The sequence below is a fragment of the Symphalangus syndactylus genome, chromosome 5 (genome assembly GCF_028878055.3).
Source record: "Symphalangus syndactylus isolate Jambi chromosome 5, NHGRI_mSymSyn1-v2.1_pri, whole genome shotgun sequence".
Lineage (NCBI taxonomy): Eukaryota > Metazoa > Chordata > Mammalia > Primates > Hylobatidae > Symphalangus > Symphalangus syndactylus.
Window position 1 is genome coordinate 99,000,294 of NC_072427.2, and position 13,466 is coordinate 99,013,759.

Below are 13,466 nucleotides of genomic sequence, written 5' to 3' on the forward strand. Positions count from 1 at the left end.
CCAGTTGGCATCTGTCACATCAGGAGTTGCCTGTGTGGGAATCTACAAGTAGGTTCCAAGACATTCACCTCTGGCAACAAAAGAGTGGGTGGAGAAGTTTCATTTCAAGTCTGACTTGCTGTTCCTCCTGCCACTCCCTTTTTTGAAAGGCAAGCCCGTGGGTGGCCCATGGAGACCTTCTGGCAGAAGTTCCCTTAAGTTCCTGGGACTTTGCTTGCCACCTGTAGGATAAAGTTCAAGCCTGAATGTTTTGCCTGTGAGGACTTTCTGGAGTCTTTTTGGAGATTCTACTTGAGCAATTATCCTGGTGACAGATTTACATTTAGGGTGTTCCCTTGTGAAATGCTTCTCTGGGATCACGCCACTGGACCCCAGCCTGGGCGACAGAGCGAGACTCTGTCTCAAAAAAAAAAAAAAGAAATGCTTCTCTGGGTTTCTGGCACATTGTAATACCTCGACAGAGTTTAGCTTTTGTTTAACAAAAAAATACAAGTTTTCTTTCCCATTTACTTAAACATAGGACATGTAAGTGATGCAAGTCTGGTAAGGTGCCTTCATCTTCAGTGAGCCCGGTCCCTTTTGTCTTGTTATTCTGCCATCCTTGAAAAGACTTAGGTAGGGACATCCTAGACCACACCACAGACCTTCCTTTTATCAGGAAAAAGAAAACAGATAGGATAGCGGAAAGGATAACAGCAAGCCCCCTCCCATTGAGCACAGTTCCTGGAAGTTGTAAATAGTTTTTTTGCTTATATGCCATTGACCAGAACTTAAGCCCAATCCATGCCCTACTGCAAGGAAAATAAGTCGTCTTGGACTTAGTGGCTGCATGCTCACTTACATTTGGGATTCCCCTCCCTGCCGCCTTTTTTTTTTGAGAAAGAGTTTCACTCTGTCGCCCAGGCTAGAGTGCAGTGGCGTGATCTCAGCTCACTGCAACCTCCACCTTCTGAGTTCAGGCAATTCTTCTGTCTTGACTTCCCAAGTAGCTAGGATTACAGGTGCCTGTCACCGCACCCAGCTGATTTTTGTATTTTTTAGTAAAGACGAGGTTTCACCATGTTGGCCAGGCTGGTCTCGAACTCCTGACCTCAGGTGATCTGCCTGCATCTGCCTCCTAAAGTGCTGGGATTACAGGCATGAGCCACCGCACCTGGCCTACGTTTGAGATTTTTCTGACTAAGATGGAATAGAGAATGGATATTGGGGGCCAATGATCACTTGTCTGATTTTAAAACGTGATTTTATATATCCTAAGAAAACAAAATAGTAGAGATTGGTAATTTTAGATTTAACCTGGAAACCCAGGAACCAAAATCTGTTGTTTTTCCACTATTGTTGCTGACGCTTGAGCACCATTTTTCAATAGAATGCAGAAACAGCTCTGTAGCATTTGGAGAGAAAGCCTGGCTCATTTCCCTTGCTGTAGTTCAAGCCTATGACCAGAAGGACATGTCATTTTTGGAAACAGAACATATATATTTTATTCCTATATCATGTATTTTTGCTGATGATTTCAAACAAGGATTGAATTTGCCAACTTTTCATTTCCATTCTGAATCCATGAAGGGCTCTCAAAGTCCCAATATGTCTAGGTCATGGATTGAATACTTTAGGCATTGGGGTCAGGGTTGGCTGGCATGATGGAGGAGGGTTTTTTGAAGAGTGGGACTTACGAGGACCTCAAGTCACAAGTGGGTGGTCCTGACGCATCTCCCTTGTGGCTGCTTGTCCTTGCCATCCTCAGGTGGCAGCACGTACTGGTGAAACTGGAGTGAGAAGACGTACTCAGGCCATGTCCAGATCCGCGAGCAAGCGAAGGAGCAGGTTTTCTTCTCTGTGGGGTCTGGATACTACCTCCAAAAAGAAGCAGGGACGCCCAAGCATCAATCAGGTAGGTTCCAGAGCAGATGAAAAGCGAGACCGCACAGATCGCTTCTGTGGCCACCTCAATTTGGGATGTGTGTGTTTCTTTAGTGAGGCTGAGTGTTATTTAAAATCAACTAGTTGGCACAAAGAAGCTAGCTGTGGTAGACACTTTTAATAGATAATGCATACCCATAACATTGAACTCTGCTATTAGTCTATCACCAAGCTTCAGTTTCCCACCTGCATCCTTTCCAAACCCTCATTAATTACAGACCTACTCAAAGCGCACAATTCACCCTGAGTCTTCAGGAAAAAGCAGGGCTCTGCAATGAAGCCAAGTGCAGTTCTTTTTTTTTTTTTTTTGAGACAGAGTCTTGCTCTGTCACCAGGCTGGAGTGCGGTGGCACAATCTTGGCTCACTGCAACCTCTACCTCCCTGGTTCAAGTGATTCTTCTGCCTCAGCCTCCCGAGTAACTGGGACTACAGGCGCCTGCCACCACACCCAGCTAATTGTGTTTTTAGTACAGATGGGGTTTCACCGTATTGGCCAGGCTGGTCTTGAGCTCCTGACCTCGTGATCCACCCACCTCAGCCTCCCCAAGTGCTGGGATTACAGGCGTGAGCCACTGCGCCTGGCCATTCAGAGTCTTTTTAAGCTGCCTCTGGCACTGGATGAAAGGCAGCCTCCAGGGAAATCTGATTATTCTCTGCCCTTTACTTTTTGGAGCTGACATTAAATGCGCAGATCCTCTGCTTACTGGAATGAGGAGCCAGGAATCTGAGAGTGCTCGCCCACTGCCACAGCCCCCTTCTGCTCGGGTCCAGGGGCTGGAATGGGATCTCGGTATGTCATGAGGGTGCAACATAGCCTGGTGCCATGACGGGTGTCCGCTGACCATGTACAACTGCCCAGTTCTTGCCCATTAATTTGACTTCTTCACTCTCCAAGGCCAGTCTCCTGCTGGGGTTACTTCCGGGAAGCTCACTGTCTGTTGTTATTGTCTTCCTTGTCCTTTGGCTTTGAGAAATGAGTAGCTGCAGAACTGCTTGCTTAGATTTCAGGGACTAAAGGAACATGAGCGTCTGTAGTCTTTCGGAAGAAGAATGTCCAGTTTGTGGGCTACAGTGGCTGGAAAGTTAGGCCTTCGGCATTTTGGAGGTCATGACTAAGACTGCTAGTTTGACCTATTCACCCCGTGCCCTTATGCAAAGTGAGAAGACGTCATCAACTGACTTGATAGAATGATCTCTCCTTGTTCGCTCTGACAGTTCCAGCCGTTAATTTACTTAAGAAATGAATTTTAGAGAAGAGATTAGTCCTGAAAGCTGATGCACTGAGTCCCTTAGCTGACTGTGATACTCATTGGTTTTTTTGGTTTTGTTTTGTTTGTGATAGAGTCTCGCTCTGTCATTCAGGATGGAGTGCAGTGGTGCAATCTCAGCTCACTGCACCCTCTGCCTTCCAGTTCAAGTGATTCTCCTGCCTCAGCCTCCTGAGTAACTGGGATTACAGGCACTCACCAGCACGCGCAGTTAATAGCTAATTATTTTTATATTTTTAGTAGAGATGGGGTTTCACCATGTTGGCCAGGCTGGTCTCGAACTCCTGACCTCAAGTGATCTGCCCACTTCGGCCTCCCAAAGTGCTGGGATTATAGACGTGGGCCACCGTGCCTGACTGATACTCACTGTTTTAATGTGGCATTTCCCTATCCTTGATGGAACCTGCAGAGAGCAGATGAGAAAATGCTAAGCGAGTGTGAGACTGAAGCAGTTTCGCAGTTTGTCCTGTGATCTTTGGGGAGAGCAGATCATCAAACTTGCTTCCATGGGTTTTGCTTTTATGTAAATCTAAAGAAAAAACTGTGGAAGAAAGTCAACATTTCATCAGAAAAATAACATAAGAGACTTGATAGTTCTCAGTTAAAACCTGCAAAAGGAGGACATGAACGATCAGCATTTCTCTTCTTTTTTTCTTTTTGAGACAGAGTCTCACTCTTTGCCCATGCTGGCGTGCAATGGCGCAATCTCAGCTCACTGCAATCTCCGCCTCCCGGGTTCAGGCGATTCTCCTGCCTCAGCCTCCTGAGTAGCTGGGATTACAGGCGCCCACCACCACGCCTGGCTAACTTTTGTGTTTTTAGTAGAGACAGGGTTTTACCATGTTAGTCAGGATGGTCTCGAACTCCTGACCCTGTGATCTGCCCGCTTCGGCCTCCCAAAGTGCTGGGATTATAGGCATGAGCCACAGTGCCTGGCCCATTTCTCTTCTTCTTTTGGGAGGTGGTGGTGTCGTTGTGTATGTATCTTCAGCCCACTGCTTCTGGACTTCACAGTTTGGACTTGTTTTCTAGCAAAACCCTTTGTTCATGTGCATCTGCTTGATTGGCACCAGGTTATGTTACCGCCCATTTCTACTGAAAGATATAACTGAATTTAAATGAATTCAAGAGAATGTTTTAACATTTTTCTAAAATCAAAGCACAATGTAATGTCTTAGAAACAATTCTTTTAATTGTTTTCTTAAAGTATGAGTTTTTAAGAACCTTTTGCTTAGCCATAAACATACCAGTAGAAATTTAGTCATTAATTCTGTAATTTGAAATGGACAAAAACTACGTCTTTTTGGCCAGGGGTGGTGGCTCATGCCTGTAATCCTAGCACTTTAGGAGGCCAAGGTGGGAGGATTCTTTGAGGCCAGGACGGTTTGAGACCAGCCTGGGCAACACAGCAGCACCCTATCTCTACCGAAAAAAAGTTAAAAACATTGTGTGTTTTTGTATGTTTTATTTGCATGGAGGAAAGGCTTTTTCTTAATTGTGTACATTATCCTGATACTACATTCTTGTTTTAGGGATAATCACAAAATTCCTCATATCCATGAGTTTCCTTACCTAGTGACATTGTTACCCTATTCTAGTTTTCATGGTATCTTTAAGTTAGCAGGATTGATTACATTTCAAGGAGGAGACAATTTTCTTTTTTTTAATTAAAAAAGCCCCTATGTTGCCATGTTGAGGTAAAAAACTATAATATTCTCACATTCTACTTAAGAAAGTATTACAAAGCAAGCAGACTTTTACCTATAAGTATCTGGTCGGGTATATGAGGCTATAGGAGAAATGCTTCGTTGTGAGTTTATCTAGCTCATTGCTTTTGCTAGTTTCTTTTTCTTCTTCTTCTTCTTTTTTTTTTTTTTTTTGATTCAAGGTGTCAGTCTGTTGCCCAGTCTGGAGTACAGGGGTGTGGTCTCAGCTCACTGCAACCTTGACCTCCAGGGCTCAAGTGATCCTCCCACCTCAGCTTCCCAAGTAGCTGGGACTACAGGAGCATGCCGCTATGCATGGCTAATTTTCAAATTTTTTGTAGAGACAGGGTCTCACTCTGTTGAGCAAACTGGTCTCAAACTCCTGGGCTCGAGCAATCCTCCTGCCTCAACCTCCCAAAGTACTAGGATTACAGATATGAGCCACCACGCCTAGCCTATTGTCTTTCTTTCTTTACTTTTTTTGAGACAAGGTCTCCCTCTGTTGCCCAGATTGTAGTGCAGTGACGTGATCTTGTGATCCTCCTGCCTTAGCCTCAGGAGTAGCTGGGACCGCAGGTGCACACCACCACGCCTGGCTAATTTAATGTAATTTTTTTTTTTTTCTGTAGAGATGAGGTCTAACTATATTGCCCAGGCTGGTCTCAGACTCCTAGGCTCAAGCAGTCCTCCCGCCTCAGCTTCCCAAAGTGCTAGGGATTATAGGCATGAGCCACCATGCCCAGCCTATTTTCTTTAAGTAGAGATGAATTATCCAGACTTGAGAGCAAACTTTTTTTTTTCCAGCTGTCAAAGACGTAGGGAAGTGGTCTAGATAGAGGGATGTGTTTTTCCAGATCTGCTCCCATAAATTATTGTACCTGCTTTGGGATTTGATGTAGGAGTATCTGAACACGTGTGTAAGGTTTCATCATAGCCATGCCCATTTCTTTCCCCCTTCCTACGTTTCGTTTGCCCTGTTGCCCAGATTCCTTTTTAAGATGGTACTTTTGTATATGCAGGTGTTTGGAGAGGGAACCGAAGCTGTAAAGAAATCTTTAGAAGGAATATTTGATGACATTGTTCCGGATGGCAAGGTAAAAATAAACATGTGTTTTCTTTTCTAAAAGTACCGCAAGTGCATCAACATATACATGGTGCAGGGTTGTCTTGAGCTACTAAAATTAAGTAAACTCAATATTAAAAACTGAAATGATCAGTTTTTAAAAGTTATGTAATAAGTCAACAAGAGATGGAAAATCATTTTATATTTAAAACTGAGTGGTAGGGGGAACATTCTCTTGCTGACATAACATTTCCCATACTTACCATTTGATGTGTGAGTTTCTAACTAGAATGTAAGAGGAAATTTGGGTTCTGAATAGCTGAATATTTTATGCCATTGCCAATTTCTTTCCACGTACAGCTTCTCTTCCCAAGAGGTGTGTTCTTGCTACCCTCCCTCTCTGCCCACACATGCTGTTTTGCTCCCATTAGTTTCAAAGAACTGTTCCAATAGTGTGTTATTTAAAAAAAGAAAAACAACAAAAATGCATTTGCCTCCCAAGTCAAGTATTCAATTAAAGATTCGGCCGGGCATGGTGACTCACACCTGTAATCCCAGCACTTTGGGAGGCCGAGGCGGGTGGATCACGAGGTCAGGAGATCGAGACCATCCTGGCTAACATGGTGAAACCCCGTCTCTACTAAAAATACAAAAAAAAAAAAAAAAAAAAAAAAAAATTAGCTGGACGCCTGTAGTCCCAGCTACTCGGGAGGCTGAGGCAGCAGAATGGCATGAACCCAGGAGGCAGAGCTTGCAGTGAGTGGAGATGGAGCCACTGCACTCCAGCCTGGGCAACAGAGCAAGACACTGTCTCAAAAAAAAAAAAAAAAAAAAAAGATTCACAGACTTGGTTCAGCCTTGTGCTTGGATTTAACAGGGGCTTTCAAACTGCTCTGATTGAAAGCCCATAAAAATACTGATTTTTGGGGGTGGAGCCAAGATGGCCGAATAGGAACAGCTCCGGTCTCCAGCTCCCAGCCCCAGCGACACAGAAGACGGGTGATTTCTGCATTTCTGCTTGAGGTACCGGTTTCATCTCACTAGGGAGTGCCTAACAGTGGGTTCAGGACAGTCGGTGAAGCGCACTGTGCGCGAGCCGAAGCAGGGCGAGACATTGCCTCACTCGGGAAGCGCAAGGGGTCAGGGAGTTCCCTTTCCTAGTCAAAGAAAGGGAAAACAGACGGCACCTGGAATATCGGGTCAGTCCCGTCCTAATACTGCGCTTTTCCAACGGGCCTGGAAAACGGCACACTAGGAGATTGTGTCCCGCACCTGGCTCGGAGGGTCCTATGCCCACAGAGTCTCGCTGATTGCTAGCACAGCAGTCTGAGATCACGCTGCAAGGCGGCAACGAGGCTGGGGGAGGGGCGCCCACCATTGCCCAGGCTTGCTTAGGTAAACAAAGCAGCCAGGAAGCTCGAACTGGGTGGAGCCCACCACAGCTCAAGGAGGCCCGCCTGCCTCTGTAGGCTCCACCTCTGGGGGCAGGGCACAGACAACCAAAAACTCAGCGAGAACCTCCACAGCCTTAAATGTCCCTGTCTGACTGACAGCTTTGAAGAGAGTAGTGGTTCTCCCAGCACGCAGCTGGAGATCTGAGAACGGACAGACTGCCTCCTAAAGTGGGTCCCTCACCCCTGAGCCGCCTAACTGGGAGGCACCCCCCCAGCGGGACAGACTGACACCTCATTCAACCGGGTACTCCTCTGAGACAAAACTTTCAGAGGAACTATCAGACAGCTGAATTTGTGGTCTCACGAAAATCCGCTGTTCTGCAGCCACCGGTGCTGACACCCAGCCAAACAGGGTCTGGAGTGGACCTCTAGTAAACTCCAACAGACCTGCAGCTGAGGGTCTTGTCTGGTAGAAGGAAAATTAACAAACAGAAAGGACATCCACACCAAAACCCATCTGTACATCACCATCATCGAAGACAAAAAGTAGACAAAACCACAAAGATGGGGAAAAAACAGACCAAAAAAACTGGAAACTCTAAAAAACAGAGCACCTCTCCTCCTCCAAAGGAACGCAGTTCCTCACCAGCAACGGAACAAAGCTGGATGGAGGATGACTTTGATGAGTTGAGAGAAGAAGGCTTCAGACGATCAAACTACTCTGAGCTACGAGAGGAAATTCAAAACAATAGCAAAGAAGTTAAAAACTTTGAAAAAAAATTAGAAGAATGGATAACTAGAATAACCAATGGAGAGAAGGGCTTAAAGGAGCCGATGGAGCTGAAAGCCAAGTTTCGAGAACTACGCGAAGAATGCAGAAGCCTCAGTAGCAGATGCGATCAACTGGAAGAAAGGGTATCGCTGATAGAAGATGAAATGAATGAAATGAAGAGAGAAGGGAAGTTTAGAGAAAAAAGAATAAAAAGAAATGAACAAAGCCTCCAAGAAATTTGGGACTATGTGAAAAGACCAAACCTACGTCTGATTGGTGTACCTGAAAATGATGGGGAGAATGGAACCAAGTTGGAAAACACTCTGCAAGATATTATCCAGGAGAACTTCCCCAATCTAGCAAGGCAGGCCAGCATTCAGATTCAGGAAATACAGAGAACGCCACAAAGATACTCCTCGAGAAGGGCAACTCCAAGACACATAATTGTCAGATTCACCAAAGTGGAAATGAAGGAAAAAATGTTAAGGGCAGCCAGAGAGAAAGGTCGGGTTACCCACAAAGGGAAGCCCATCAGACTAACAGCTGATCTCTCAGCAGAAACTCTACAAGCCAGAAGAGAGTGGGGGCCGATATTCAACATTCTTAAAGAAAAGAATTTTCAACCCAGAATTTCCTATCCCGCCAAACTAAGCTTCATAAGTGAAGGAGAAATAAAATACTTTACAGACAAGCAAACGCTGAGTGATTTTGTCACCACCAGGCCTGCCCTAAAAGAGCTCCTGAAGGAAGCACTAAACATGGAAAGGAACAACCGGTACCAGCCCCTGCAAAAACATGCCAAACTGTAAAGACCATCGAGGCTAGGAAGAAACTATAGCAACTAACGAGCAAAATAACCAACTAACATCATAATGACAGGATCAGATTCACACATAACAATATTCACGTTAAATGTAAATGGGCTAAATGCTCCAATCAAAAGACACAGACTGGCAAACTGGATAAGGAGTCAGGACCCATCAGTGTGCTGTATTCAGGAAACCCATCTCACGTGCAGAGACACACATAGACTCAAAATAAAGGGATGGAGGAAGATCTATCAAGCAACTGGAAAACAAAAAAAGGCAGGGGTTGCAATCCTAGTCTCTGATAAAATAGACTTTAAACCAACAAAGATCAAAAGAGACAAAGAAGGCCATTACATAATGGTAAAGGGATCAATTCAACAAGAAGAGCTAACTATCCTAAATATATATGCACCCAACACAGGAGCACCCAGATTCATAAAGCAAGTCCTCAGTGACCTACAAAGGGACTTAAACTCCCACACAATAATAATGGGAGATTTTAACACCCCACTGTCAGCATTAGACAGATCAACGAGACAGAAAGTTAACAAGGATATCCAGGAATTGAACTCAGCTCTACACAAAGTGGACCTAATAGACATCTACAGAACTCTCCACCCCAAATCAACAGAATATACATTTTTTTCAGCACCACACCACACCTATTCCAAAATTGACCACATAGTTGGAAGTAAAGCTCTTCTCAGCAAATGTAAAAGAACAGAGATTATAACAAACTGTCTCTCAGACCACAGTGCAATCAAACTAGAACTCAGGATTAAGAAACTCAGTCAAAACCGCTCAACTACATGGAAACTGAACAACCTGCTCCTGAATGACTATTGGGTACATAATGAAATGAAGGCAGAAATAAAGATGTTCTTTGAAACCAACGAGAACAAAGACACAACATACCAGAATCTCTGGGACACATTCAAAGCAGTGTGTAGAGGAAAATTTATAGCACTAAATGCCCACAAGAGAAAGCAGGAAAGATCCAAAATTGACACCCTAACATCACAATTAAAAGAACTAGAAAAGCAAGAGCAAACACATTCAAAAGCTAGCAGAAGGCTAGAAATAACTAAAATCAGAGCAGAACTGAAGGAAATAGAGACACAAAAAACCCTTCAAAAAATTAATGAATCCAGGAGCTGGTTTTTTGAAAAGATCAACAAAATTGATGGACCGCTAGCAAGACTAATAAAGAAGAAAAGAGAGAAGAATCAAATAGATGCAATAAAAAACGAAAAAGGGGATATCACCACCGATCCCACAGAAATACAATCTACCATCAGAGAATACTACAAACACCTCTATGCAAATAAACTAGAAAATCTGGAAGAAATGGATAAATTCCTCGACAAATACACCCTCCCAAGACTAAACCAGGAAGAAGTTGAATCTCTGAATAGACCAATAACAGGTTCTGAAATTGTGGCAATAATCAATAGCTTACCAACCAAAAAGAGTCCAGGACCTGATGGATTCACAGCTGAATTCTACCAGAGGTACAAGGAGGAACTGGTACCATTCCTTCTGAAACTATTCCAATCGATAGAAAAAGAGGGAATCCTCCCTAACACATTTTACGAAGCCAGCATCATCCTAATACCAAAACCTGGCAGAGACATAACCAAAAAAGAGAATTTCAGACCAATATCCTTGATGAACATTGATGCAAAAATCCTCAATAAAATACTGGCAAACCGAATCCAGCAGCACATCAAAAAGCTTATCCACCATGATCAAGTGGGCTTCATCCCTGGGATGCAAGGCTGGTTCAACATACGCAAATCAATAAATGTAATCCAGCATATAAACAGAACCAAAGACAAAAACCACATGATTATCTCAATAGATGCAGAAAAGGCCTTTGACAAAATTCAACAACCCTTCATGCTAAAAACTCTCAATAAATTAGGTATTGATGGGACGTATCTCAAAATAATAAGAGCTATCTACAACAAACCCACAGCCAATATCATACTGAATGGGCAAAAACTGGAAGCATTCCCTCTGAAAACTGGCACAAGACAGGGATGCCCTCTCTCACCGCTCCTATTCAACATAGTGCTGGAAGTTCTGGCCAGAGCAATCAGGCAGGAGAAGGAAATAAAGGGTATTCAATTAGGAAAAGAGGAAGTCAAATTGTCCCTGTTTGCAGATGACATGATTGTATATCTAGAAAACCCCATTGTCTCAGCCCAAAATCTCCTTAAGCTGATTAGCAACTTCAGCAAAGTCTCAGGATACAAAATTAATGTACAAAAATCACAAGCATTCTTGTACACCAATAACAGACAAACAGAGAGCCAAATCATGAGTGAACTCCCATTCACAATTGCTTCAAAGAGAATAAAATACCTAGGAATCCAACTTACAAGGGATGTGAAGGACCTCTTCAAGGAGAACTACAAACCACTGCTCAATGAAATAAAAGAGGATACAAACAAATGGAAGAACATTCCATGCTCATGGGTTGGAAGAATCAATATCGTGAAAATGGCCATACTGCCCAAGGTAATTTATAGATTCAATGCCATCCCCATCAAGCTACCAATGACGTTCTTCACAGAATTGGAAAAAACTACTTTAAAGTTCATATGGAACCAAAAAAGAGCCCGCATCGCCAAGTCAATCCTAAGCCAAAAGAACAAAGCTGGAGGCATCACGCTACCTGACTTTAAACTATACTACAAGGCTACAGTAACCAAAACAGCATGGTACTGGTACCACAACAGAGACATAGATCAATGGAACAGAACAGAGCCCTCAGAAATGATGCCGCATAGCTACAACTATCTGATCTTTGACAAACCTGACAAAAACAAGAAATGGGGAAAGGATTCCCTATTTAATAAATGGTGCTGGGAAAACTGGCTAGCCATATGTAGAAAGCTGCAACTGGATCCCTTCCTTACACCTTATACAAAAATTAATTCAAGATGGATTAAAGACTTATATGTTAGACCTAAAACCATTAAAATCCTACAAGAAAACCTAGGCAATACCATTCAGGACATAGGCGTGGGCAAGGACTTCATGTCTAAAACACCAAAAGCAATGGCAACAAAAGCCAAAATCGACAAATGGGATCTCATTAAACTAAAGAGCTTCTGCACAGCAAAAGAAACTATCATCAGAGTGAACAGGCAACCTACACAATGGGAGAAAATTTTTGCAACCTACTCATCTGACAAAGGGCTAATATCCAGAATCTACAATGAACTCAAACAAATTTACAAGAAAAAAACAAACAACCCCATCAAAAAGTGGGCAGAGGACATGAACAGACACTTCTCAAAAGAAGACATTTATGCAGCCAAAAAACACATGAAGAAATGCTCCTCATCACTGGCCATCAGAGAAATGCAAATCAAAACCACAGTGAGATACCATCTCACACCAGTTAGAATGGCCATCATTAAAAAATCAGGAAACAACAGGTGCTGGAGAGGATGTGGAGAAATAGGAACACTTTTACACTGTTGGTGGGACTGTAAACTAGTTCAACCATTGTGGAAGTCAGTGTGGCGATTCCTCAGGGATCTAGAACTAGAAATACCATTTGACCCAGCCATCCCATTACTGGGTATATACCCAAAGGACTATAAATCATGCTGCTATAAAGACACATGCACACGTATGTTTATTGCGGCACTATTCACAATAGCAAAGAGTTGGAACCAACCCAAATGTCCAACAACGATAGACTGGATTAAGAAAATGTGGCACATATACACCATGGAATACTATGCAGCCATAAAAAATGATGAGTTCGTGTCCTTTGTAGGGACATGGATGAAACTGGAAAACATCATTCTCAGTAAACTATCGCAAGGACAAAAAACCAAACACCGCATGTTCTCACTCATAGGTGGGAATTGAACAATGAGAACTCATGGACACAGGAAGGGGAACATCACGCTCCGGGGACTGTTGTGGGGTGGGGGGAGGGGGGAGGGACAGCATTAGGAGATACACCTAATGCTAAATGACGAATTAATGGGTGCAGGAAATCAACATGGCACATGGATACATATGTAACAAACCTGCACATTGTGCACATGTACCCTAAAACCCTAAAGTATAATAAAAAAAAAAATAAATAAACCATAAGATAAAAAAAAAAAAAAAAAAAAAAAAAAAAAAAAAAAAAAAAAAAGTACTGATTTTTTTTTTTAATTGGCCACTTTTTTCAGCCTCTAAATAAATAGACGTCTCTTGTTTTCAAGACCCTGGTAGTGATACTGGGAGCCTGTTTGTGTGGGGGATGTGGGGTGGTCTGATGTTGATAATGTGACCTTGGTGTGATCCTCTGGTTCTCGGGCTCAGAATCAATATGACAGAATTCAGCCCTCAGTTGCCATGCAACCAAGTAGTGTCAGTCATCAGTGGCTCAGCCCCGTGTTGTAGATGCAGCTGAGCTTCAGAATCCAGAGTGCCATGGGGAGTTCTGCTACTGGAGGGGGAAGAGAGAAGAGTGGCCATGGGAAGGCCTTTTCTTTCCTTCATACCCAAACTACT

General features: G+C 43.4%; 1 protein-coding gene across 12 annotated transcripts in view; it reads left to right on the forward strand.

Annotated features, from left to right (window-relative positions):
• The window catches only part of TIAM1 (TIAM Rac1 associated GEF 1), a 458,079-nt gene that overhangs the window by 348,204 nt on the left and 96,409 nt on the right, over positions 1 to 13,466 (forward strand). For 11 of the 12 annotated variants that reach the window (XM_055279454.2, XM_055279461.2, XM_055279452.2 and 8 more), the window contains 2 exons: positions 1,748 to 1,894; positions 5,918 to 5,992. In XM_055279454.2, the coding sequence (XP_055135429.2) occupies positions 1,748 to 1,894; positions 5,918 to 5,992 (222 nt within the window). The remainder of the gene's footprint in view (positions 1 to 1,747; positions 1,895 to 5,917; positions 5,993 to 13,466) is intronic. The other variant, XM_055279463.2, reaches the window with a different exon arrangement.